Source organism: Chiloscyllium plagiosum, unplaced genomic scaffold (genome assembly GCF_037043375.1).
Source record: "Chiloscyllium plagiosum isolate Xiang-an unplaced genomic scaffold, Cpla_swu_hap1 HiC_scaffold_6, whole genome shotgun sequence".
Taxonomy (NCBI): domain Eukaryota; kingdom Metazoa; phylum Chordata; class Chondrichthyes; order Orectolobiformes; family Hemiscylliidae; genus Chiloscyllium; species Chiloscyllium plagiosum.
In genome coordinates this window covers 130,786,738-130,812,921 of record NW_028270144.1, presented here as the reverse complement: position 1 = coordinate 130,812,921, position 26,184 = coordinate 130,786,738, and the positions used below count along the sequence as shown (strand labels likewise).

General features: G+C 44.2%; 1 protein-coding gene across 3 annotated transcripts in view; it reads right to left on the bottom strand.

Annotated features, from left to right (window-relative positions):
* The window catches only part of stim1b (stromal interaction molecule 1b), a 152,378-nt gene extending 128,657 nt beyond the window's left edge, over positions 1-23,721 (bottom strand). For all 3 annotated transcript variants that reach the window (XM_087988490.1, XM_087988491.1, XM_087988492.1), the window contains exon 1: positions 23,551-23,721. In XM_087988490.1, coding sequence (XP_087844616.1) covers positions 23,551-23,641 — 91 coding nt within the window. In that variant the 5' untranslated portion in view covers positions 23,642-23,721. The remainder of the gene's footprint in view (positions 1-23,550) is intronic.
* Between the last annotated feature and the right edge of the window lie 2,463 nt (positions 23,722-26,184).

The following is a 26,184-nucleotide window of genomic DNA, read 5'->3' as shown; positions in this document are numbered from 1 at the left end:
TCTTAGTCTTCGATGGCCTACCTATATCCTTAGACTGTGAGCCCTGTTTCCCAGTCATCGGGAATATCTTTCTCACATTTAGCCTGTCCAATCCTGTTAGAATTTTACAGGTCTCTACTAGATCCCCCTTCATTCTTCTAAAACACAGCAAATATAGTGGCAATCGATGCACTCACTCCTCATACATCAGTCTTGTCATCCCAGGAATCAGTCTGAATAAACATTCACGGCACTCTTCTGCAACCAAAACATCCTTCCTCAGATAAGGAGATCAAAACTGCACACAGTACTCAGATTTGGTCTCACTAAGCTCCTCTACAATGCAGTAAGACATCCCCACTCCTGTTCTCAAATCCTCACTGTGAATGTCAAATACCATTTTGTCTTCTTCGCCTTCAGCTGAACCTGTATCGAAAACAGGAGCAGATGTAGGCAATTCGGCCCTTCAAGCCTGCTTGCTATCCAATATCTTCATGGCTGATCACCCAACTCAGTAGCCTGTTCATGCTTTCTTCCGACATGCTTTGAGCACTGTCGATGACACCTTCCATTAATTATTTGGTAATCAAAAGTAAACTGAATGAGGCAGAAAATAACCTTGTTGATTTGTCCTGCTTTGTGTGTACAGAACACACCTGGGCAATTTTCCACATTGTCAGGTAGATGTCAGTGTTGTACCTGGACTGGAACAGCTTGGCTAGAGGTGAGGCAAGATCTGGAACACAGACTTTCAGCACTATTCCTGAACTTTGTCAAGTTCAACAGTCTTTCTTGTATCCACTGCTGTTAACTGTTGAATTCACTCAATTGATCCCAGACATGAGGGGTGTATCTCATGAAGACAGACTGAGCAGTTTAGGCCTATATTCTTTGGAGTTTAGAAGAAGATCAACTAAGTGAGGTCTATAAAATGCTGAAGGAGATCAACAAAGTAGACATGGACAGGAAGTTTCCTCTTCTGGGAAATCCAGAATGAGAGGTCACAGCTTTAGGGTAAGAGGGAGCAAATTTGATGAGGAGACATTGTTTCTTTCAAAAGGATCATGAATCTAGACCTCTCCCCTGCAAGAAGCTGTCAAGTTTGGGGTCAGTTACAATTTTAAAAACTGAGTGATAGGTTTTGTTAGGTCCTGGTATTAAGTGAATTACAGGGTGGAGTTACAATACAGATCAGCCAAGATCGAACTGAATGGCAGAACAGGCGCAAGGTGACAAATGGCCTGCTTCCCCTCTTCGATTCATACACAGGTGGCGAGAACTCACGTACAAAGCCCAAAGCAGACATTTATTATAAAACATGAAGTCTTCAGACTTCCCTACAATAATCTCAGCTGAAGCTTCTGCACTTAAACAATGAGGTCCAAGAATTTAGTTCAGTAGCAGAAACCAGCTCAAACAAATAAGTCATTTCACTGGCTGCCAAATTAAAGGGGTGGGATTGACCACAGGCAAAATCATTTCCATTCAAAGTGCATCACAGCCACATAAAGGACCGCAGTTCTGAATAGGTACACACAGTACAGAGCTATTTAATGATGACAGCTTTTACAAACAGAGAGGCCCACTGAGCGCATGTCAGATCTCCTCAGGGTGCAGCTCTTCAGAACTCTTTTGCATTGCACTGTGTTATTATTAACAGCTTACTGAAAACAAGGAAGCAAAGTCACAAACATAGACAACCCACACATATGTACATTCATTCTGGTGCAGAGTGTCAGTCTGCCTCTCCACCTACAACTTCACATATACACAACAGCAGCTCATCGTTAACCAGTCCCTTATCACAGTAAAATATCCTGAGGTGCTGGTGAAAGCTCAGTCAAGTCGTAGGTTTTAAGGAGAGTCTTAAAGGAGTAAGGAGAGATGATGATTTTTAGGGAGTGGATTCAAGAGCTTAGAGGCTTGGCAGCTGAAAACGTGACCAATGATGGAGTGATGAGAATCAAGGATTCAAGTGTGAAATTAAATTTTGAAGGGTTACACGGCCAGAGGAAGTTCAGAGGCAGAGAGCTGTAGAGCTATGAAGGGATTTGAGAACAGGCAGTATTTATTAAGAAACATCTTTGACACATCTTGGTGCTTAAAATCTGATATAGGAGGTTAGCTAATTGGCTATCTTGGTACCCCCAGAAGTATCTCACTTATTTTATATCGACCAATGGAGTAGTGGGACTAGAGTGAGTGATAGTACATTTCTCTGGCCTTGGTGGTAACACACAGCGTTGGGCAAAGCACCATTATTCAAGTGGTAAGTTAGGGTCAGTGCAGGTCACACTAATTACACCACAGACAAGGTAACACGTTAACTTTGATTTCTCTTCACAGACCCTGCCAGACCTGCTGAGCTTTTCCAGCAACTTCTGTTTTATGAGATTGAAAATGTTCAATTTGAGATTACTATTCAGAAGCTTTTCTGCAAATAAAAGACTAAATGAGAGCTGGTCTAAACTTTCAAGTAAAGCAGTCACTTCAGAAACAACTGGATGTTGAAATTGTAAATGGGAGACTCTCAGTGCCTCTCTCTCTCTCTGTCTCTCTATGATGAAACAAGTGAGGTCTCTCTGGACCACTTACTCAATGGCCTTGTACATACAACATCACCATTCAAGGGCCAAGCTCATGTCCTTACCACTATCACCAGAAAGTGACAACCTGAATTTTACACACAGACATCATGAGCTGATCACTAAACTAATAATGCTGAGAGGAGACCCTCACATGTCCTGAATCCAGCTATATTTCACAATCAAAACTGAATCCTAAAGTGTTATAGAGCATATTTTGCAAATCTAAGATATGCATCGAGTCATGTTCGGTTCTGAGGCAACTGAACAATAATTGGAGAGAAAAGATTGAAGGTGATAGTGAAACAATGGATCACATACAATTTACAGGAGAGAACCATACCAGACATATCGAAACAATCTTTGCAGGATTTATGCCCCATATTTCTCGCCACCTCATCCTGACAGTATATCCTCCCTATTACATTCTCTCTAATTTCCATTACAGAAACCCCCCCATCTTTCACTCATTAAGTCTATGGTATGTTTAACATCCCAGTTTTGTTTAGTGGGAAACTCCAGGAGAGGTGCCCTGGAGCTAAGATGAGCAATCTCCAACATCAACAATCATCTTCCTTTGTGTCAGGTATGACGACAATCAGCAGAGAGTTTACCCCTAATTCCACTGACTCCAGATTTGTTAGGGCTCCTCAATGCCACACTCGGTCAAGTGCAGCCTTGATGTGAAGTGCCGTCCCTCTCCCCTCCCCTCCCCTCAGGAATTCAGCTTTTTGGTCCATGCTTGAACCAAGGCTGTAACGAGGTCAGGAGCGGAGCTGCCCCGACAAAACGTAAACTGGGGAACACCACAAACTGGCATCAGAGAGTTTTATTTTTAATTTATTTGTGGGATGTGGGCATTGAAGCCTGGGCCAGCATTTATTGCTTGCCCCTAGTTGCTGCCGAGAAGGTGGTGGTGAACTTCTCTCTTGAACCACTGCAGACCGACCCACAAAGCCATCAGGGAGGGAGCTCCAGGAGTCTGACCCAGTAAGACTGAAGGAAACTGCAGTCACTGATGTTCCCATCAATCCGCTGCCCCTGTGCCCCGCAGGTGGCTGGAAGGTGCCATCCATGGAAATTTGATGAATTTGTGCAGGAAATCTTGTCAAAGGCAATTATTTTTTAAAAAGCCTGTACAGACATAATATGACTCACCTCTGGAGCAGGTGGAACTTGACCCAGGCCCTCTGGCCCACAGGTAAGGACACTACCAGTGTGCCTCAAGAATTCTTTTCCTGTAGATGGTACCCACTATGGCCATTGTATCAGTAATGGAGGCAGTGAATGTCCAAGTGCTGAGTGTGCTATTGAATCAAGACAGCAGCTTTATCCTGGGGTGGAGCTCCTTCAATGCTGTTGGAGCTGCACCCATCCAGAACACAGTCAGTACTCCATTTTCTGTTTATGGCTGTTCACCCAACAAGCCTTGCTTACAACACAAGATCTTGAGAACAATCATGTTCTGTGAACATATCCAATGTATCATCTCCTATTAGATGCCAAATGGAGTCCACGGTCCCCAGAATAAGTTCATAAAGTGCTCGATGTGGGACGTGCCCTGATAACCACTTTTCCTATTCCTATTTCCCACCTCTACCAGCACGTGGCACTGGGTAAGGGTTCACTGTTACCAATCTTCCTTTATCCTTGCTGTTTTTTGTATTCAGTCACAGGATGTGGGCATCACTGGTTAGGTCAGCATTTATTGCTCTTCCTCAATTGCCCAGAGGGCAATTAAGAGTCAATCATATGTAGGTCAGACCAGGTAAGGATGGCAGTTTCCTTCCCTAAAGGACATTAGTGAACCAGATGGGTTTTCTTGGCAATCGACAATGATATTATGGCCATCTTTTAATTCCAGATTTTTACTGACTTCAAATTCCGCCATCTGCCTTGGCAGGATGTGAACTTAGGTCCCCAGAACATTACCCAGGTCTCCAAATTAACATTCTAGCGATAACACCACTAGCCCATCACCTCCCCTATGTCTACTGATTAGTAGCAAAGGATATACCATCATGAAATATTGACAGTAGACACACTGTTCTTCGATAACAAGTTGGTTTATTGCAGGGTAGCAACACGTGCAATTACATTTGGTCAGGCAAAATGACTAGGACATTAGGGAACTTGTACAAATACATCAGCTCCCTTCAAATATTTGAACAGAACTCCTTATCCCCGTTGACAGACAGTGTGTGCCTTCAGGAGAATACATGGAGCCAGTGGTAACCACTATCTACAACTCGATAACATGTTGAGAAAGAACTGCAGCTCACCACATCATGAAGAATGAGGACCCAACCAGCAGAGCCCAAAATCACAAGTCCCACTTGAAAGCTTTTCCATTCTGCCCCTGGAAACTCAGCTGTAAAGGTTACCACTTTGTTTGTGCCACAGGCTGTTCAACAAGCCTCACAACCAAGTCCAACCGTAACCTCCTCCACACTTACCCCTTCAGGTGGAGAGCGTGACCGGGTTCTACAGTATTCTCTCTACTATTTCTCGTTAAAAATCACACGACACCAGGTTACAGTCCAACAGGTTTAATTGGAAGCGCTAGCTTTTGGAGCGCTGCTCCTTCATCAGGTGATTGTGGAGTAGGACCATAAGAAACAGAATTTATGGCAAAAGATTATACTGTCATGCAAGTAAAATGATATATTTAACAAACCTCGATTGTTGTTTGTTAAATATATCATTTCAGTTGTATAACACTGTAATCTTTTGCCATAAATTCTGTATCTTATGGTCACCTGAAGGAGCAGCGCTCCAAAAGCTAGCGCTTCCAATTAAACCTGTTGGACTGTAACCTGGTGTCATGTGACTTTTAACTTTGTCCACCCCAGTCCAACACCAGCTCCTCCACATCATGGTTATCTCTAGTGTTCCATCTTCTGATGTAAATCAGACAACACAAATCAGAGAGTTCTATGCAGCAACTTCTAATGACATTACAAAGAGAGGTTGAAACCTACCACGGCACAGCTTTTTTTTAATACTTCCAAATTAACCTGTTCTGAGATATGATTACAACCTCTGGAGCAGATGGGACTTGAACCCCAGTCTCCTGGCTCCAAGGTCGGGAATGCCTTGTAATCTGTCAGGTTATGTGGCAATTCAGCACCATGTGCTTCATCTCAATTAAATAAAGACTGCTAGAACAAGTGAACCATTTATTAAATTGCCAAGTTTGTATGTACTACTGCATAACAGGCAGATCAATCACTATCATCACAATGACTTGCTGGTGCTCACTGTGCATTTTTAAAACTCATCCAGCTTAAAGACAGAAACCATTGGCAGATCTCTCTTGCAAATGGCTGCTTCTGCACTGAATCATTCAGATTCTGTTCAGGCAATTGCACTAATTGGGTTCCTCTCTCAAAGAGGTGACATAAACACAACAGTTCAAACAGTCTCCTCCAGTGCTGGGTCACTGTCACCAGCTGCAGCTGCTGGGTATTTCCAGCGTTTTCTGCTTTGACTTCCTGCATTGGCTTTTGTACAGCTCCTTTTCTCTCTCTCTCTCTCTCTAATACAGTATATTAGCATCTGCAGCACATAGCAGAACCTGACACTTATATAACGAGCTTATCATGAGATGTAACAGCAAGCTGGAAAATGAGCAGTTTCTCTCTGCACTTCCAGTCAAAATACAAATGCCTCATTGCAGATGGACGCTCTGCAGACATTTTACATTACAAAACAGATCTGTCGCAGCAATACACACTGCCCTGGAGACATCAGGTAATGATAGCTACACTAATACAGTAAACTGTACCATATTCCAACATCCCTACCAATGCAAGTACTGACATACTTGCTGGGGGGGTCCTCCTGTAAATACATTCATGCACCTGTCCAGAAGCCCCAAACTGACACAGACCCCTGTATCTAACAATACACTGTTTGGTGTTCTCCCAACACGGACACACACCCCGGGAGCTCATCCCTCCCCAACACCAACACATGCCCCGTGAGACCCCCCCAAATACTGACCACACTGCCTGGGAACTCCACCCCTCCCCAACACACTCCCTGGGAGCTCTCTCTCCCCACCCCTCCCCAAACAATCACCAACACACTCCCCACTCCTTCCCCATAACCTCAACACCAACACATTCCCCAGGGGTTCCCACCTCCCCTCCCTCCAAAACACTGATGCACTCTCCGTGCCCCTCCTTTACCACTGACACATTGATACACTCCTTAACCCCCAACAATTACTGCTTCAGGGGGGCAGGAGGTGAGTTATTCACTACAAGATTCCCAGTCTCTAACCTGCGGTTGTAACCACTGTATTGTATGGCTGGTTAAGTTGTTTCGGGTCAATGGTAATTCTTAGGATGTTGATAATGGGTGATTCAGTGATAATGCCGATAAATGTAATGGGGAGGTGGTTAAGACCCCCTTCTTGTTGCAGGTAGTCATTGCCTTGCATTTGTGTAGTGCAAATGTTACTTGTCACTCACTGACCCAAGTTTGAATGCTGTCCAGGTCTTGCTGCACACAAACAGGAACTGATTCAATATTTAGGAGCTGCAAACATTTTGTAATATTAGCAACCAACTTTATTTCTGACCTTATGATCTTATGATTGATGAAGCCGCTGAAGATAGTTGGGCCTGGGATACTATCCTGAGGAACTCCTGCAGAGATGTCCTGGAGCTGAGATGACTGACCTCCAACAACCACAACCATCTTCCTTTGTTCCAGGTATGACTCTAACCAGCAGGGAGGTTTGATGAGGTGAGGAGCAGAGGGGCCCTAGCTGACTCTGCATTCTGTTAACCTTCTCTGCTCTAACAAGTCCAATCGCAGTGTCTGCACAATTGATTCCAACCATCAGTTTGCTTCCATTTCTGAACTTAGAATCATAGACTCCCGCCAGTGTGGAAACAGGCCCTTCAGCCCAACAAGTCCACAGTAACCCTCCGAAGAGTAACCCACCCAGACCCACCCTCCTACCCTATTACTCTACATTTACCCTTGACGAATACATTTACCTACAAATCCCTGAACACTATGGGCAATTTAGCATGGCCTAGTCACCTGACCTGCACATCTTTGGATCCTGGGAAGAAACCAGAGCACCCGGAGGAAACCCACACAGACACAGGGAGAATGTGCAAACTCCACACAGGCTGGAATTGAACCCGGGCCTCTGGTGCTGTGAGGCAGCAGTGCTAACCACTGAGCCAGAATGTCACCCCTAAAGGGTACAAATGCAAGAGAATGAGACTTAATTCAATCTGAACACAAATATCACAGGACTGATTTTCTAACAGCTTCTATTGATGTCACCAACAGAAACAAGCCATCAGGAAGTCACATGTAGACAGGATGGTTAAAAAGGCCTTCTGTTGAGGTTGTACAGGACATTGGTGAGGCCTCTTCTGGAGCACAGTGACCAGTTCTGGCCGCCCCAGTTATGAGAAGGATATTATTAAGCTGGAAAGGGTTGAGAAGAGGTTTACTTGGATGTTGCCAGGTATAGAGGGTTTAAGTTATGAAGAAAGGCTGGGACTTTTTTCACTGGAGAGATGACCTTATTAAGGTTTATAAAATCATGAGATAGGGTAATGGTAGGTGTCTTATCCCTAGCCTGGGGCATTTCAAGACTAGGGAGCATATTTTTAAGGTGTGAGGAAAGGAGACAGATGTATTATACAAGAGAGTTGTTTGCCTGTGGAATGAACTTCCTCAGGAAGTGGTAGATGTGGGCACAATAACACTCGGCTAAGTACATGAACAGGAAAGGTTGGGAGGGATATGAGTCAGGAGCAGGTAAGTGAGGCTGGTTTAGTTTAGGATTATGTTCAGCAAGGACTGGTTAGACGGAAGGGTCTGTTTCGATGCTGTATGACTCTATGACAAAGTTGCAGAGCTGAGTCCCGGGGGGCGGGGGGGCGGGGGGATTTTGTCTACATTTATTGCCAGTGTAATGAAGATGCCACAGGACTATTAACCCAGAGAGTCAGAGTTCAAGTACACCCAGGTGATGGCTGCAAGTTTAAATACAGCTAAAATAAAACTTTTTTTAAAAATTGGTTAAAAAAGAAATCGAGTTGTCAGCTTATTGTTTATAAGAATGACTTGAATCTTCAGTACAATGTTGGGATGGAAATCTGTTCTTACCAATCCCAGAATAAACATGACTCCAGTCCCATTCCAACATGCTTCATTCTTAATTGCCCTCTGAAGGAACCCTTGTTCCTGTGAGCTCACAGTTGTACTAAAATCAGGAAAACTGAAGAGAGACAACAGTTGTCAGTCTTTCCCCCACCCTCACACTAACACGGGTGAGTTCACAGCACATCTCTGCCTGAACCGATCTGGTGTTATGACTAGTGGATGAACACCAGGAAGGATGGTTACCCAGTTTGTTGCTTTAAACTCCTGCAGAGGAGAAATTACTTCCTATCCACTAGTGACTGTTGCAAACAACATTCAAATGTGCCATCCTGTCACACCCAATGTCCTGAACAGGAAAATGTATACCTACATTTCACAGAACACACTCACAGAGGTCAGGGTGAAACTATTGCTGCCCACAGATCAGAGGTTACTGAAGCCAATTAATAAAAGGTTGAATCCTGTGTTACAAAGTAAATTGTAACTCTAGGTATTGGTAGCTTTATAAGAGGTAGTAGTAACTGCCTGGAAGGGGAGTCAGAGTCTTAAGGAAACCAAGTGAAAATGCAGTACAAGAGAAACCGGGCATGGGCATAAATTTTACCAGAGCAGTTCACGAGCGAGTCTCACTACCACCTTCTCAAGAGCAGTTGGGGTTGAGCAATAAATGACAGCCTAGCCAGGAATACCAACATCGCACAAACAAATAAAAAATAATCACAAGGAGGACAGAGGAAGAAACGGTGTTTGGAACGTAATAAACGAGGAAATGATGCAGTGCCAGCAGCAGACACGTTCAGTGATAACATCAAAGTGAAGTTGCAAATCCGGTCTCTATTTGCGGTATGGTTTTGGTTGGGGGAGGGCACCCAGAGCCAAGATCCTGGAGTTTGCCTTGTCCTATTATCCAGTATAGGAAACACCTGGCTTCTGCTACAGCAGTGGCAGAGAAGCAGAAGGTGAGTATGCAGGTAAAGCAAATTATTAGGAAAACTGAGACTGCAAGGGGAATCAAATGCAAGAAGGTGAGGTTTATACAGGGCAGTGGTGAGTCCATATCTGCAGTATTGTTCACAATACCTGTGGAAGGATGTAATGTGTTGGAAACAGTTCAGAGAAGATTTACTAGACTAATCCTTGGAATGAGAGGATTGTCTTATTAGCAAAGGTTAGACAGGCTAAGCCTGTATTTGCTGGAGTTTAGAAAGGTCAGAGGTGCCTGAATTGAAACATACAAGATCCTGAGGGGACCTGATTGGGTGCATGTTGAAATGAGGTTTACTCTTATGGAAAAATCATAGAGCTAGGCCCACTAAACCAGAGATCAAGACAGTAGCAGACAAGGGAACCACCCAAAACATTGGGTGGCTGGATCTTGAAGATTCAGCAGAAAAGGAGACTGAAGATTGCAACGACAACAGAGGAACGAAATTCCTCCCACATACCTTCAAGATAGGAATGTATGTAACAAATCAGAGGTTTAAACTGGAAGGTAGCAAACAGTTAGCTGTATCCTTCATTGGAATAATGCTATCGTCCATTATTAAGAAAGTAGTAGAATATTTAGAATAGTTTAACACAATGAGAGATTAAGCGTAATATAAGAAAGTGAGAAGTTATACACTTTGATCAGGAGAATTAAAAGGCAGACTTAAATAAATGAAGAGAGATTTCAAAAAGGTACTGTGCAGAGGGATCTGGGGTTCTTGTGCATGAAATGAAACATTAACATGGAAATGTAGCAAATAATCAAGGTGGTAAATGGAGCTTTGGCCTTATTGCTAGCACTCTGAGTTGAAGAATAGGAAAGTCTTGTTACAACAGTGCAGGGTGTTGGTGAGGTTGCACCTGGAGTAATGTGTACAATTTTGGTTCCTGGATTTAAGGAAGGACATAGTGGTATTAAGAGGCAGTTCAAAAGAGATTCACTAGACTGATTCCTGGGATGAAGGAGCTGATTAAATAGGTTGGGCCTTTGTCCATTAGGGTTTAAGAGGATGAGGGGTGATCCTATTGAAACATACAAGATCCTGACGGGGCTTGAAAGGGTAGATGTTGAGAAAATGTTTCCACTAGTGTTGGAGTGTAGAACATTCCAGAATAACAGGACACTCATGTAAAATTGAAATGCAAAGCATTTTTCCTCTTAAAGGCAGTGAATGTCTAGAATTTTCCCACAGTTGTAAGAGCTAGATCATGGAAATTATTTAAGCGGGGGCAGGAGGGGGTGGTAGATAGATCTACTGAAGGCTATGAGGAGTTGGCACAAAAGAAGAGTTGAGGCCTGGGACAGATCAGTCACAATTTTATAGAATGACAGCATAGGCTCAAGGGGCTGAATGGCCTACTCCTGCTCCTTTTTCTTATGTTATGTAAACATGCTGTGGTTCTGTTCGCCGAGCTGGAAGTTTATGTTGCAAACGTTTCGTCCCCTGTCTAGGTGACATGCTCAGTGCTTGGGAGCCTCCTGTGAAGCGCTTCTGTGGTGTTTCCTCCGGCGTTTATAGTGGCCTGTCCCTGCCGCTTCCGGTTGTCAGTTTCAGCTGTCCGCTGTAGTGGCCGGTATATTGGGTCCAGGTCGATGTGTTTGTTGATGGAGTTTGTGGATGAATGCCATGCTTCTAGGAATTGCCTGGCTGTTCTTTGTTTGGCTTGCCCTATAATGTAGTGTTGTCCCAGTCGAATTCATGTTGCTTGTCGTCTGCGTGTGTGGCTACTAGGGATAGTTGGTTGTGTCGTTTCGTGGCTAGTTGATGTTCGTGGATGTGGATCGTTATGTAAACATGTTAGAAGCATTTCAAGAAAGCTTACCAGACTAATACTAGAATGGGTGGTTTGTCTTATGAGGAACGTTAAAAATCACACAACACCAGATAATAGTCCAACAGTTTATTTAGAAGTACAAGCTTTAGGAGCACTGCTCCTTTGGCAGATAGCTAGCTACCTGAGAAAGGAGCAGTGCTCTGAAAGCTAGTGCTTCCAAATAAATCTGTTGCACTATAACCTGGCGTTGTGTGATTTTTAATTGTGTGTGTCCCCCAGTCTAACACAGGCACTTCCACATCTTGAGGAAAGGCTGGACTTGCAACCACAGGTATATATATAAAAAAAACTCAAACCTAGACTGGGACTGCCACAGTGTTAAGGGTTTAGATGGAGAGGAATTTGTAAAGTATGTACTAGACAATTTTCCAATTCAGTATCTACTAGAGAAGGTACAAAACTTGACCTACTCTTGGGAAATAAGGCAGGGCAGGTGACTGAGGTGTCAGTGGGGAGCACTTTGGGGCCAGCGACCATAATTCTATTAGTTTTAAAATAGTGATGGAAATAAATAGACCAGATCTAAAAGTTCTAAATTGGAGGAAGGCTAATTTTGATGGTATTAGGCAAGAACTTTAAAAAAGGGACGGCTTGAAAATGGGAAGCCTTCAGAAATGAGAATCCAGAGAAAGTATATTCCTGTCAGGGTGAAATGGAAGGCTGGAATGTACAGAGAATGCTGGATGACTAGAGAAATCGAGGGCCTAGTTCAGAAAAAGGGGAAGCATGTCAGGTTTCGACAGCAATGATCAAGTAAATCCTTAGAAGAGTGTAAAGGAAATAGGAGTACACTTAAGAGAGAAATCAGGAGGGCAAAAAGGGGACAGGACATAATTTTAGCTAACACAGTTAAGGAGAATCCAAAGGGTTTTTACAAATACATTAAGGACAAAAGGGTAACTAGGGAGAGAATAGGGCCCTTCAAAGATCAGCAAGGCAGCTTTTGTGTGGAGCCGCAGGAGATGGGGGGGGAGGAGAGATACTAAACGTATATTTTGCATCAGTATTTACTGTGGAAGAGGACATGGAAGATATAGAATGTAGGGAAATAGATCTTGAAAAATGTCTATATTACAGAGGAGGAAGTGCTGGATGTCTTGAAACACATACAAGTGGATAAACCCCCAGGACCTGATCAGATTAGATGATTAGATTAGATTCCCTACAGTGTGGAAACAGGCCCTTCGGTCTAACAAGTCCATACTGACCCTGCGAACAGCAATCCACCCAGACCCATTCCCCTACATTCACCCCTGCCTAATGCACCTAACACTATGGGCAATTTAGCATGGTCAATTCAACTAACCTGCACGTCTTTGGATTGTGGGAGGAAACCGGAGCACCCGGAGGAAGACGCAGACATGGGGAGAATGTGCAAACTCTACACAGACAGTTACCCGAGGCGGGAATTGAACCCAGGAACCCAGGTCCCTTCCTCTGGCAGCTCATTCCATACACGTACCACCCTGTGTGTGAAAAGGTTGCCTCTTAGGTCTCTTTTATATCTTTCCCCTCTCACCCTAAACCCATGCCCTCTAGTTCTGGACTTCCCTGCCCCAGGGAAAATACTTTGTCTATTTATCCTATCCACGCCCCTCATAATTTTGTAAACTTCTGTAAGGTCACCCCTCAGCCTCCGACGCTTCAGGGAAAACAGCCCCAGCCTGTTCAGCCTCTCCCTGTAACTCAGATCCTCCAACCCTGGCAACATCCTTGTAAATCTTTTCTGAACCCTTTCAAGTTTCACAACATCTTTCCAATAGGAAGGAGACCAGAATTGCACACAATATTCCAACAGTGGCCTAACCAATGTCCTGTACCGTTGCTACATGACCTCCCAACTCCTGTACTCAATACTCTGACCAATAAAGGAAAGCATACCAAACGCCTTCTTCACTATCCTATTTACCTGTGACTCCACTTTCAAGGAGCGATGGACCTGCACTCCAAGGTCTCTTTGTTCAGCAACACTCCCTAGGATCTTACCATTAAGTGTATAAGTCCTGCTAAGATTTGCTTTCTCAAAATGCAGCACCTCGCATTTATCTGAATTAAACTCCATCTGCCACTTCTCAGCCCATTGGCCCATCTGGTCCAGATCCTGTTGTAATCTGAGGTAACCCTCTTCGCTGTCCACTACACCTCCAATTTTGGTGTCATCTGCAAACTTACTAACTGTACCTCTTATGCTCGCATGGCAGTATCTGTGGAGAAATAGTTAATGTTGAGGAGGGTCATTAGACCAGAAACGGTTACTCTGCTCCCTTCCCATAGGTGCTACCAGACCTGATGAGCTTCTCCAGCAATGTGTGCTTTTGAATCCACTGGCATTCAGAAGAGGAAGAGGCCACTTGACTGAAACATAGAAAATCCTGGGGCGCTGTGACAGGGTGCATGTGAAGAGCATGTGAAGTCACTCATTGAAAGTAGAAATGGGGACAAATGTTTTAGGTCTTTGGAACACTCTTCCTGAAAAGCTGGTGGAAGCAGACTCTGATTATCTCTGAGGCAGAGATGCACAGATTCTGGAAAGTAAGTCGTGGAAATGGGTGGCTGGAGCGTTGATTTGAGGTTACGATCAGATCACCTATGATCTTATTCAATGGCAGAGGAGGTTCAAGGGAACCTCCTCCGCTTGTAAACATAGCCCCACTATTTACAGTGGGATAATGGGGATCTTCAGAGATGTTCACCTGACATCAGTCAGAGAAAACATGAGAATCTATTAAGGATATGATAATTTACACATTAAAAATTACGATAGGATTAGATTAGATTACTTACAATGTGGAAACAGGCCCTTCGGCCCAACAAGTCCACACCGACCCGCCGAAGCGCAACCCACCCAGATCCATTCCCCTACATTTAACCCTTCACCTAACACTATGGGCAATTTTGCATGGCCAATTCACCTGACCTGCACATTTTTGGATTGTGGGAGGAAACCGGAGCACCCGGAGGAAACCCATGCAGACACGGGGAGAATGTGCAAACTCCACACAGAGAGTCGCCTGAGGCGGGAATTGAACCTGGGTCTCTGGCGCTGTGAGGCAGCAGTGCTAACCACTGCGCCACCATGCCGCCTACAAAAGATTGGAAAGAGTCAACATGGAATAATAAAAAAGAAATCAGATTTGACAAGCCCATAGTGCTTGTATTTTGGGGTGTTACTAGTAGAGTAGATAAGGCAGCTTTTGATAAGATCCCACGCAGGATGTTAAAACATTTACAAAGATGTTGTTGAGACTGAAGGGTTTGTGTTATAAGAGGAGGTTGGGATTTTTTTCACTGGAGCATAGAAGATTGAGAGGTGACCTTATACAGGCTTACAAAATCACAAGGGACAAAGATATGATGAAGAACAATGGCTTTTTTTTTCCTTAGCAGTTCAAGAAGGTAGCTCACCACCACCTTCTCAAGGGCAACTAGGGACGGGCAATAAATGCTGGCCCACCCAGCAATGCCTATAACCCATGAGTGGTGCAGGCCCTGTGTCCACACAATGAATTCACACACTTGACCAACTGTCTTACACAGTGCTTTCATTCTACAAAGTTAATGTTGATTGTACCTGCATCTGCTTCAGCATGAAGGAAATAGAAACTGGCTGGGCATTTTTCACCAAAGATCCTGAGACAGTTCCAAACCCATGACCCCTTCTAGTGAGAAGGACAAGGGCACCAGATATATGGGAACACCACCACCTGCAAGTTCCCCATCAAACCACTCATTAGCCTGACTTGGAAATACGTTGCCGATCCTTCAGTGTCGCTGGGTCAACATCCTGGAACTCACCCCACCACCTTCTCAAAGGCAATTCAGGATAGGCAAAAATTGCTGGCCTAGCCAGTTACGCCTATGTCTAATGAAGGAAAAAAAAATCACTGGCACAGTCTCTGTGGCTTACAATAAGCAAAAGCAGGTGTGGACATGCTGAGAGGGTTGGGCAAGTCCATCTGTTACAATACGGAATCATAAATCAACTCCCAACTAAACAATGCAAATTACAGTGTAGAACAATTGACACTGATGGGGTACAGTAGACAGAAGGAGCTTCACTGCAGTAGTTGAGAGGTCCAGAACATAGGATTTGAACTTTAACAGAAATAAGGAAATGTGGAATTCATGTCTACAGTTAGTGATTGGTTGGAAACTATCAATAGAAGATTAAATTCAAATCAGCGAATAAGCGAGTAGAGAGATGTGAGAACAGGGCAGCTAAAGTGTGAGTCAGACGATTTGCTCACATTGCAGTTAAGTACTGACTTTTGTGTGGAAAGGCATGTTTAAATGCTGCATCTTGCATTTCTTCAATGGAATAATCTGGCATTTTATTCCTAGAATAGGCATAACATGAGCAAAAGCTTGCAGATATTCATGATCAAACTTGTCCCAGTGTTGATGACTTAACTAGCAATGACCCAACGTGGTAAATGAACCCCATGAACAAACTAAGACTTCTTCCAATGTATCCACAGCTCCTCACAAAAAACACATCCCTCACTCAGTCTGCAAAATATTTGACTCAAAATATTTTCATTGCACAGTAACTGGAGCTATGTACAAGTAGATAAGAGAATTAAAGTAACACTAAGGAAATATTTTTTCACAGACAAGAAGTCTAGAATATAGACACGCATACACAAAAGGATATTGTAATTGTGAATTTACCAGAGGAAGACCACATTGAGATTTGTGTACAGTTTTGGTCTCCTTATGAATCAGGAAATACCAAATTCTTCAAAAGTTCTGCTGTTTCCATCTACTTAAGAATGTTATGGCAGATCTAAACATGAAATGCAACTGAGGTGTTTGAGAAAAAAAATGATAAACATGTGGATGCAACATCCATTATAGATTTACAATCAGATAGCCTAAGGCATCATTCCCCTTCTCCCCCCCCCCCCAAGTCTAATAATGGGTGAAATAACTTAAACACTTTATCCAAGACAGGTATAGAGAGTTGGGACAGAAAGTTCACACAATTAAAAAGCCACCTAGAGTCCAGAGTTGTCAATTACGTTGTGACAAGTGACATTGAAAAACTGAATACAAAATATTGACACAGCAGTATCCAACGTCAAATATTGCCGGAAAAATAAAGGTGTCACGACAGGAATGAGATTTGGGAACAGGAACTGCTTGCCCAGTGGTAGATCTTTTGCAGAAAGAAAGAAACAACACAGAGCTTTCTGAAAGAAAGGTGCACAATCAGATATGTTGCCCTGTCAAATAAAAATAAAGTCTGGCTATGTAATGTAACGTGTAATACTTTAGTTAAACATTTGTCACTGAAATTAGAAGCAGCGGGAGCAAATTGAAGCAGTGAGTGAGAAATTTCACACAATATGAAAGGATTTTGGCTGAAATGTGATTTTTCTGTGGTGTACAAATGCTGTAAATAACAGCGCTGAAATAACAACTGCAACATAGCCAAAGAGGCAATGACTTGAAGTTTTCTTGCTAACTTAATGGATGTTGAATATTTAAACATCTCATGGCAGCCAGGGGTCACGTTTACATTTCACAATCAGGGGGGGAGCTGTGCAGATAGTCTGAGCTGCAGCTTACATACAGCACAATCAATAGCTTGCTGGGAAAAGTTTGCCCTTAAAAAGGCAAGAGATACAGGAGATTTTATAAACCTTTTAAAAGTTATGAATAGTTTTAATAAAACAAAGATGGAAAGTTTACTGGTTAATGACAAAAATGTTTCATGATAAGGTCTCAGGGGTTATGGAACATAGGCGTGTAGGTAGATATCAGACAGGATCCAAATGAAAGTAGCAATTGTGCTGAGGAACTGAACAACTTCCCTTGTTCCTATCGTCCTTCATCACCAATGCTTCAACTGGCTGAACGGCTGTTTTACATTCGCAAAATGATGCCAATACTGAGCTCAATTCCCACACTGACTGAGGTTACCATCAAGGTCCCACATTCTCAACCACACCCCTTGCCTGAGTGTGGTGACCCTCAGGTTAAACCACCACCAGTCACCTCTCTCTGATAAGAAAGCAACTCTGTTGACCTTGAGGATTATGAAAACTATTTTATTACATCAAATACCAGGCTTCAAACAAGAGTGACGCTGGGCGAGAAATGTTCCTCTCAGCACAGATGCTGTCAGCCCTGCCGAGTTCCTCCAGCAGTTTTTATAATGACATGTTAAACAGCAGCAAGAGGAAGTCATAGTGATTCAGCACAGAAACAGACTCTATGGTTCTACCAGTCCATGCCAAACATTATCCCAAACTAATCCACCTGCCTGTTCCTGGCCTATATCCCTCCAAACCGGTCTTATTTGTGTACTTATCCAAATATCTTTTTAAACATCTACCCACATCCACCACTTATTCAGGAAATTCATTCCACATGCAAATTAACCTCAGTAAAAATTTGCCCCTCGTGTCTTTTTTAAATCTCTCTCCTCTCAGCTTAAAATGTGATCCCTAGTTTTGAAATTCCCGATCTAGGGAAAAGACAAATTTATCTGCACCACTCATTATTTTATAAACTTCTATCAGGTCACCTCCCAACTCCCTATGCTCCAGTGAAAAAAGTCCCAGCCTTTTTTTACAACTCAAATCTTCCATGCCTGGCAACATCATGATCAATCTCATCTAGACCCAGCATGTCATTTAGCCCTTTGAGGTTGGTCTGCTATTCAATGAGATTAGATTCCCGACAGTGTGGAAACAGGCCCTTCAGCCCAACCAGTCCCACACCGACCCTCCGAAGAGTAACCCACCCAGACCCATTTCCCTCTGACTAATGCACCTAACACTATGGGCAATTTAGCATGGCCAATGCACCTGAACTGCACATCTTTGGACTGTGGGAGGAAACCGGAGCACCCGGAGGAAACCCACGCAGACACGGGGCGAATGTGCAAACTCCACACAGACGGTCACCCAAGGCTGGAATCGAACCTGGGACCCTGGTGCTGTGAGGCAGCAGTGCTAACCACTGAGCAACCGTGCTGCCCCAAATCACAACTAATCTTTCATTTCAACATCATTATCTCAGGCTATCCTCGATACTTTTAATATGTAGAAATTCATTATTCACTTGACCTTATTCAATGACAAACTTCCACAGTCCACTGCGATGAAGAAATCCAAACTACACCAACCTTTGCACATTTGAAAGCAAGATGACCTCCCCTTATTCTGCATGTGCCCCCTTGTGTTAAACCAAACCCACTTCCCTCAGCCAGGAGAAACATCCTTCCTGTCAAGCCCTGTAAGAATTTTCCATAAAAGGATGAGGTCACTGCTTATTCCCAATCTCTCAGCTCCAGGATATCTCGGTAGGATATCTTCAGGATGTTTTTTGTTTAATCAACCTGTGCAGATCTTATGACACACCTCTGGAGCAGACAGATCTTGAATCCCGATCTCGTGGCTCAACGGTAGGGGCACTACTATTGTGCGACAAGACCCTTCCACATTCCTCAGTGTGGTGTGCTTGGCGCAGCCACCTTCACTAATAACCTTCCCTTCAGCGTAAGGTCTGAAGTGGGGATGTTCACCCAGAATTGTATAACGTTCAGCATCATTTGCAACTCCTCAGATTCTGAAACAGTCCATGCAGTAATATTTGTATAACATTAGATTTGAGCTGATGTGTGGTGTGAATATTATTTGCCAAGTACAAGTACCTGCAATAAGAAAAATATCTAACTGTTGTCCCTTGACATTCAATGATTTTACCATGACTGAACTATCCCGTCTATTAAAATCCTGAGCTAGACTAACCATTTTAGTATAGTGGCTATAAAAGCAGGTCAGAGGTTAGGAATCCTACAACAAATAACTCACCTCCCACCTGTCTGCCATCCACAGTAGTGCGATGGAATACTCCCCACTTGCCTGAATGGAGGCAGCTCTAGCAACAGACAAGAAGCTTGACATCATCCGGGACAAAGCAGCCGCTCACTTGATTGGTGCCACATCTACAAACATCTATTCTCTCCACCACTGACACTCAGTAACAATACTGCGTAATGTGTACACACTACACAGTAATTCCTCACAGCCCCTCAGACAGCACCTTCCAAATCCATCACTAATATCTAGAAGAACAAAGGAACACTACTCGCTGCAAGTGCCCCCTTCAAGTCACTTACCAGCTTGACTTGGAAGTGTATTGCTGTTCCTTCAGGGTCACTGGGTCAAAATTCCCTTTAGGGTATTGTGGATCTACCGATAGCATATGGATTGCTGTGATTCAAGGCAACAGTTTACCACCAGCTTCTGAAGAGCAACTCGGGATGAGCCAGCCAGCAATGCCTATGTCCCAGGAATTTTTATTTTTAAAAAAGGTAGAGAACTGACAGGCTGATGTGAGAAACTATCCTTGGGGATTGGGATCCTCACTTTTCCCAATATATAAAAATGATCTAGATCTTGCTGCACTATAGACAATTTACAAATTTGCAGATGACATAAAACTTGAGAATTATAAACCAAGGAGGACAGTGAACATTTTGGTGCGGGGGAGGATAGGAAACTTGGGTGGATATGTGGTCACTGAAAGGTGGCAGGGCAAGTAGTGACAATTGTTAATAAAGAATACAGTAGCCTATACTTCCCAAACAGGGGTGACACAGTACACAATTAGGGAGGTTATGATGAACTTGTATAAGACAAGATCAATGGGAGGTGTTTAAAAAGGAAATGGGCAGAGTACAAGATCAACATGCTTTCTTAAGGGTGAGGTCTAAGAGCAACAAACCTAGAGAACCCTGGATGGCTCAGATTATTCAGAACTGGGTAAGGGGAGAGAGCCTTTTAGCAGGTTTAAAGGCAGCAAATCAACAGAGGCCCTAGCAGGGTACACAAAGTGTGTGTGGTTATTAAGAAAGCAAAAAGGAGACAAGAGAAAAACACTAGCAGATAAAATTAGGGAGAATCCCAAGATACAAGTACATCAAGGAGAAGATGATGGCCACAGAAAAGGTAGAGGGCATTTGGGACCAATGGGCAATCTGTGTGTAGAACTGGAAGACATTGGTAGTGTTAGAGTACTTCATAACCTGCCTTCACTCAGGAGAATGATGCTGGTACAGATTTCAGGAAGACATTGGGAGTTTGAATTGGATGTTTTGACAGGCTTCAAAATGAATAAATGCCCAGATGAGTTGTACCCCAGACTGCTGTGGGAGGCAAAGGAAGAATTGACAAGACTTCTAACCCAAATTTTTAATTTCTGTCTGGCACAGTGGATTGAGGATAACTAATATGCTTTAACTTATCAAGAAGGGTGGCAGAGATTAATCAGGGAATTACAGACCAGTGTGCCTCATCAGTGATAGGAAAAATTTTGAAGAGAAGTTTGAAGGAGAGAACAAATTTCGACTTGGAGAGTCAGGGTATGACATGAAAAATTATTCACGAGGAAGGTCTTAGGTTACAGGAAGATAGAGGCAGTTGGTCAGATGGACAAATCACTTGTAGATGGAATTTAACCCTGGTAAGTGTGAGGTGATGGGAGTTGAAAAATGTGGTGCTGGAAAAGTGCAGCAGGCCAGGCAGTGCTTCAGGGCAGAGGGGATGACCTGAGGGATGCAGTGAGAGAGGGACTCACTGAGATCCTTGTAGAGGGAGGAGGAGAGCTTCTTCAAGGTAGGCATCCTTGCAAGAGGATTCGCAGTAGGTTAAGATCAACTAGGAGAAAGTGAGGACTGCAGATGCTGGAGACCAGAGTTGTAAAGTGTGGTGTTGAAAAAGCACAGCAATGCTTCAGGACAGAGATGACCTGGGGTGCAGTGAGAGAGGGACTCGCTGAGATCCTTGTAGAGGAGATGCGCTTTTCCTTTAAGTGTGAGGTGATGCCTTTTAGAAGAAGTAACAAGCCAAGAGTACTCAATGAGGAGAAAGTGAGGTCTGCAGATGCTGGAGATCAGAGCTGAAAATGTGTTGCTGGAAAAGCGCAGGTCAGGCAGCATCCAAGGAACAGGAGAATCCTGAAGAAGGGCTTATGCCCGAAACGTCGATTCTCCTGTTCCCTGGATGCTGCCTGACCTGCTGCGCTTTTCCAGCAACACATTTTCAGCAAGAGTACTCAATAAATGGCAGAACACTAGGAATCTCAGAGGAACAAAGGGGTGCTTGTCCTCCGATCCTAGAAGTTGGCAGAACATGTTAATTGGGTAGTTAAGAAGGCTCTAGGAGAAAGTGAGGACTGCAGATGCTGGAGATCAGAGCTGAAAATGTGTTGCTGGAAAAGCGCAGCAGGTCAGACAGCATCCAAGGAGCAGGGGAATCGACGTTTCGGGCATTCCTGAAGAAGGGCTCATGCCCAAAATGTCGATTCCCCTGCTCCTTGGATGCTGCCTGACCTGCTGCGCTTTTCCAGCAACACATTTTCAGCTAGTTAAGGCGGCATTTGGGAAACTTACCTTTATCAGTCGAGGCACTGGCAGAAGAGCAGGGAGGTTGTGTTGGAGCTGTACAGGACTTTGGTTAGGCCACAGCTGGAGTTGTGTGCGCAGTTCTGGCATCACACTATAGGAAGGATGGGATTGTACTGGAGGGGTTACAGAAAAGATTCCCCAGGACGTTGCCTGGAATGGAGCAGTTTAGCTACAAAGAGAGGCTGGATAAGCTTGGTTTGTTTACTTTACAGCAGAGAAGGGTGATAGGGGATGTGACTGAGGTCCGAGATTATAAGAGTCATGGACAACAGCAGCTGTTTTCCCCTCTTATTTGAGCAGTCAAAAATGGGGCATAATTTTAACACGAAGGACAGGAGGTTTAGAGGGGAATTGTAAAAAAACCTTTCACCCAGAGGGCTGCGGGGTTCTGGAAAGCACTGTCTGGGACAATGAGGTGGGAAATGTCACAATCTTTAAAAAGTACTTGGATGAAATGCCTAACATGGTCAAGTGCTGGAAAGTGGGACTAGTCTGGATAGGTCAGCACAGTCTTTATGATCTGAAGATCCTCTTCTGCACTGTTTGATTCAACTCCAAGACACCAGTTAGATCGCGACGAGAGTACTGAGTCTAGTTATGGGAATCGTACTTTAGGAAAGAGTGGATTGGACAGACCACAGAAGAGGTTTATGAGAATGAGACATGTTATTTCAGTTATGGAGAAAAACTGAAGAAATTGAGAGTGTTTTCCGTGGATCAAAGGCTATGAGGAGCTCTGATAAACAGCTTTAAAATTGATTCGGGGGATATGAGCATCACTGGCTGGTCAATACTTATTGGTAAAAACAATGACTGCAGATGCTGGAAACCAGATTCTGGATCAGTGGTGCTGGAAGACCACAGCAATTCAGGCAGCATCTGAGGACAGGTCAATACTTATTGCCCATCCCTAGTTGCTCCTGATAAAGGTGGGGATGAGCTACCTTTGCAGTCCATGTGCTGTAGGTAGAGTCACAATGCCTTTAGCAAGGGACATTGAACAACGTACATTGACAATAACTGTTCCATATGGTAAGACGTTCACGTCTTCAATCACTGACTGGAAGAATGTTCAATTGAGACACTGAAGAGGGCACTGGACGAGTATTAAATAAAAACGGCGTGCAGCATTGTGGGGAAAAGACAGGAGCCTGGCACAAATGTAAAATGCTCTGAGCCAGTGCAGACACGGATGGCTTCCTTCTATACCATAACAATTTTGCGGTTATGCCCGGGCACATGCAAGGCCCATACCTGGGCATACACAGATTCACGCCCTCAAGTATGCCCTGTCCTGGACACAAACACACTCCATCCATGAGTAAACACAGGACCAATACACAGAGTCAGGTCTCCCTGCTGCAGGATATACACACTCCCAGCTCCCCTCACCAGCACAACCCCCTCACTCCATCCCCAGGTACACCCCCCCCCCCCCCACCCTGAGGTACACTTCCCCCATGCCACATTCACCACCCCCAGGTACACACTCTATCCCCATTCTCCCCTGACCAGGTACACACTCCCCACACCCCCAATGCCAGTGTGCAGCCGAGGCCCCGGCCCCGGCGCGGTCTTTCCCTTCCCCTCCAGGCCCCTCACCTGCCCCGGCCACCTCCTCCAGCGTGGCCCCGCTCCGCCTCACAATCGCTGCGCACAGCAGCCAGGCCAGGAGGGCAACCGCGGCCTCCATGGCTGCGAGTGTTGGTGTTGTTGTGCCTGGAGTGTGCGCAGATGCAGTCTGTCTGCCTCTCTCCCCTGGGGGGGGGGGGGGGGGGGGTTGTGGGGGTGGGGTGCGGTGAACGCTCCCGGTCTCTCTCTCTGCCTCAGGCCGCCGCGCCGCCCCCAATGCCGCGCCTGCGCTGGAAAGCGTGGGCAGTGAGCCACACATGCGCATCCGCTCCACTGCTGCCTGCCTGTGACTAACGGGACGCTGCCATCTTTAGTGCAGGCAAGATGAAATGCCAGCACATAACCCGAGACCTTCCAGGAGTTACAGGCCATTCGGCTCACGGCATGCTGGTTAATCTTATCCCGCCGCCCAGGTTGTGCCTAGGTGAATCACGTGCAGTTTTAGTTTCCTTACAATAAAACTGCAGATGCTTTGAAAAACGGAAATTACTGGACAGATAAAAGGTCTGGGTAGCATCTAAGGAGACAGATAACGTTTCAAGTCCCCTGGCACTTCAGCAAAACTCGATTTCTACTCATTTTAATGTTGCTATCTTCCGCCAACCAGTACAATAGTCCTCTTAAAATTTGATAAATACTGCAGCTGCTGGACATCCGTAATGATACCAAAGCACTTTTCAAGCCCAACAGGTCTGGCAGTATCCTTAAAGAGAAAAAAAAGACGTCATTTTGAAGAGGAGTCATCAGACCCTAAACATTAACCGCTTCTCCTTCCAGAAATGCTGTTAGACCTGCTGAGCTTCTCTCAAGTTGACTATTGCTTCTTTTAACCCGAAATGATTTAGATTGTCCGTTTGACTAACATTTGTATGAGATACTCGTTTTAGCAACAGTGCCAGAGTAAAAAAATAAGTAAACAGACCTATAGAAAAACACCAATTCAGCTTCAAACACAGCAGTCCCTCAACATTATGACTTTCCTCCACTCTGTTGTGAGCCTTGATGGGGCAAAACAATACTGGGTTCACCTTGCCACCAATGGGCCAGGTGTTACTTGAAGAGGCTGATGGATGAACGTCATAAAACACCAAAGCAGGACCATGAAGACTGGTTCAACTTCAACCCAGTCAACACCCAGTTCCAGGCACCAGAAACTGTATAGAAAGTGAAAGGATTACTTCAAACATAAATAAGGTTGGAAAGATACATGAAAAACTGGATTTTCCTTTATTTTCCCCACCAAACACATTATCCTTTTGCCCTAACTAATTATAAACAGGAAAAGAGGTCCGTTAGGAACCCAAGTGGCAATCTGGGTGGAGCCAGAAGATGTAGGTAAGGTTTTAGCTGAGTACTTCACATCTGTTTTCACTATAAGAGAATAATGATCTAGGTATAAAACAATCAGGGAAGAGGATTGAGAGAGGAGATATTAGTGGGATTAGCAGGCTTAAAATTGGGCAACTCTTCAGGCCCAGATGAGATGTATCCCAGGTTGCTGTGGGAGACAAGGGAGGAAATCGCATGGACCCTGACATTAGTTTTCAAATTCTCTCTTAGGTGGACAGTGGCTCAGTAGTGCTTCACATCTCCAGGGACCCAGTTTAGATTCCTGCCTCAGGCAATGGTCTGTGTGGTGTTTGCACATTCTCCCTGTGTCTGTGTGGGTTTCCTCCCACAATCCAAAGATGTGCAGGTTAGGTGAATTTGCCTTGCTAAATTACACATAGCGTTCATGGATGTGTAGGTTAGGTGCATTAGTCAGGGGTAAATGTAAGGTAGGGGAATGGGTCTCGGTGGCTAACTCTTCAGGTCAGTGTGGACTTGTTGGGCTGAAGGATCTGTTTTCATACTTTAGGGATTTAATTCTAATTCAAAGGAGGGATGGCAGATAACTGGAGGATAGCCAATGTGTTGCCATTATTCAAGAAGGGGACTAAAGTCCAATGAGTTGATCAACAATAGAAAAATTGAGAGGAAAGCACTAATCTCTAAGGGGAAAGGCATAGATCAAGGATAGTCAGCATAGCTTTGTCAGGGAAGATCATGCACACCGGTGCACTTGTTTTTCCAAGATCATGAGGTTAATCCAGTTGATGTAGTCTACGTGAACTGAGTAAGGCTTTTGACAAGGCGATGCATAGAAAACTAATCGAAGAGGTAAGACCCCATGGTATCCAGAGGAAATTGGCAAATTAGATCCAATATTGGCTTTGCAGCAGAAAGCAGAGGGTGAAAAGTGTTTGTTGACACTAGCTTCTCAAGACAGAAAATTTGATAAGGGCATGCAAAATGGTGAGGGATTTGGATAGAGTAGACAGAGAAATGGATAAATATGAATTCATTAAAAATCCATCATTATGTCTAAAAGTGACCATATAACATTGATAATTATTACAAAAATCCATCTTAAATTAACTTTTAGGGGAGAAAATCAGTTTCCTTACCTGGCCTGGCCCACACCTGTCTCCACTGTTGTTGACTGCTAACTGCGTCCTGGGCAGTTAAGAATGGGAAATAAATGCTGACCAAGTCCTCATCCCATGAACAAAATAAATACTGTGACTATAAAGAATTGTGTTGACTAATTCTGCTTGTCGCCCT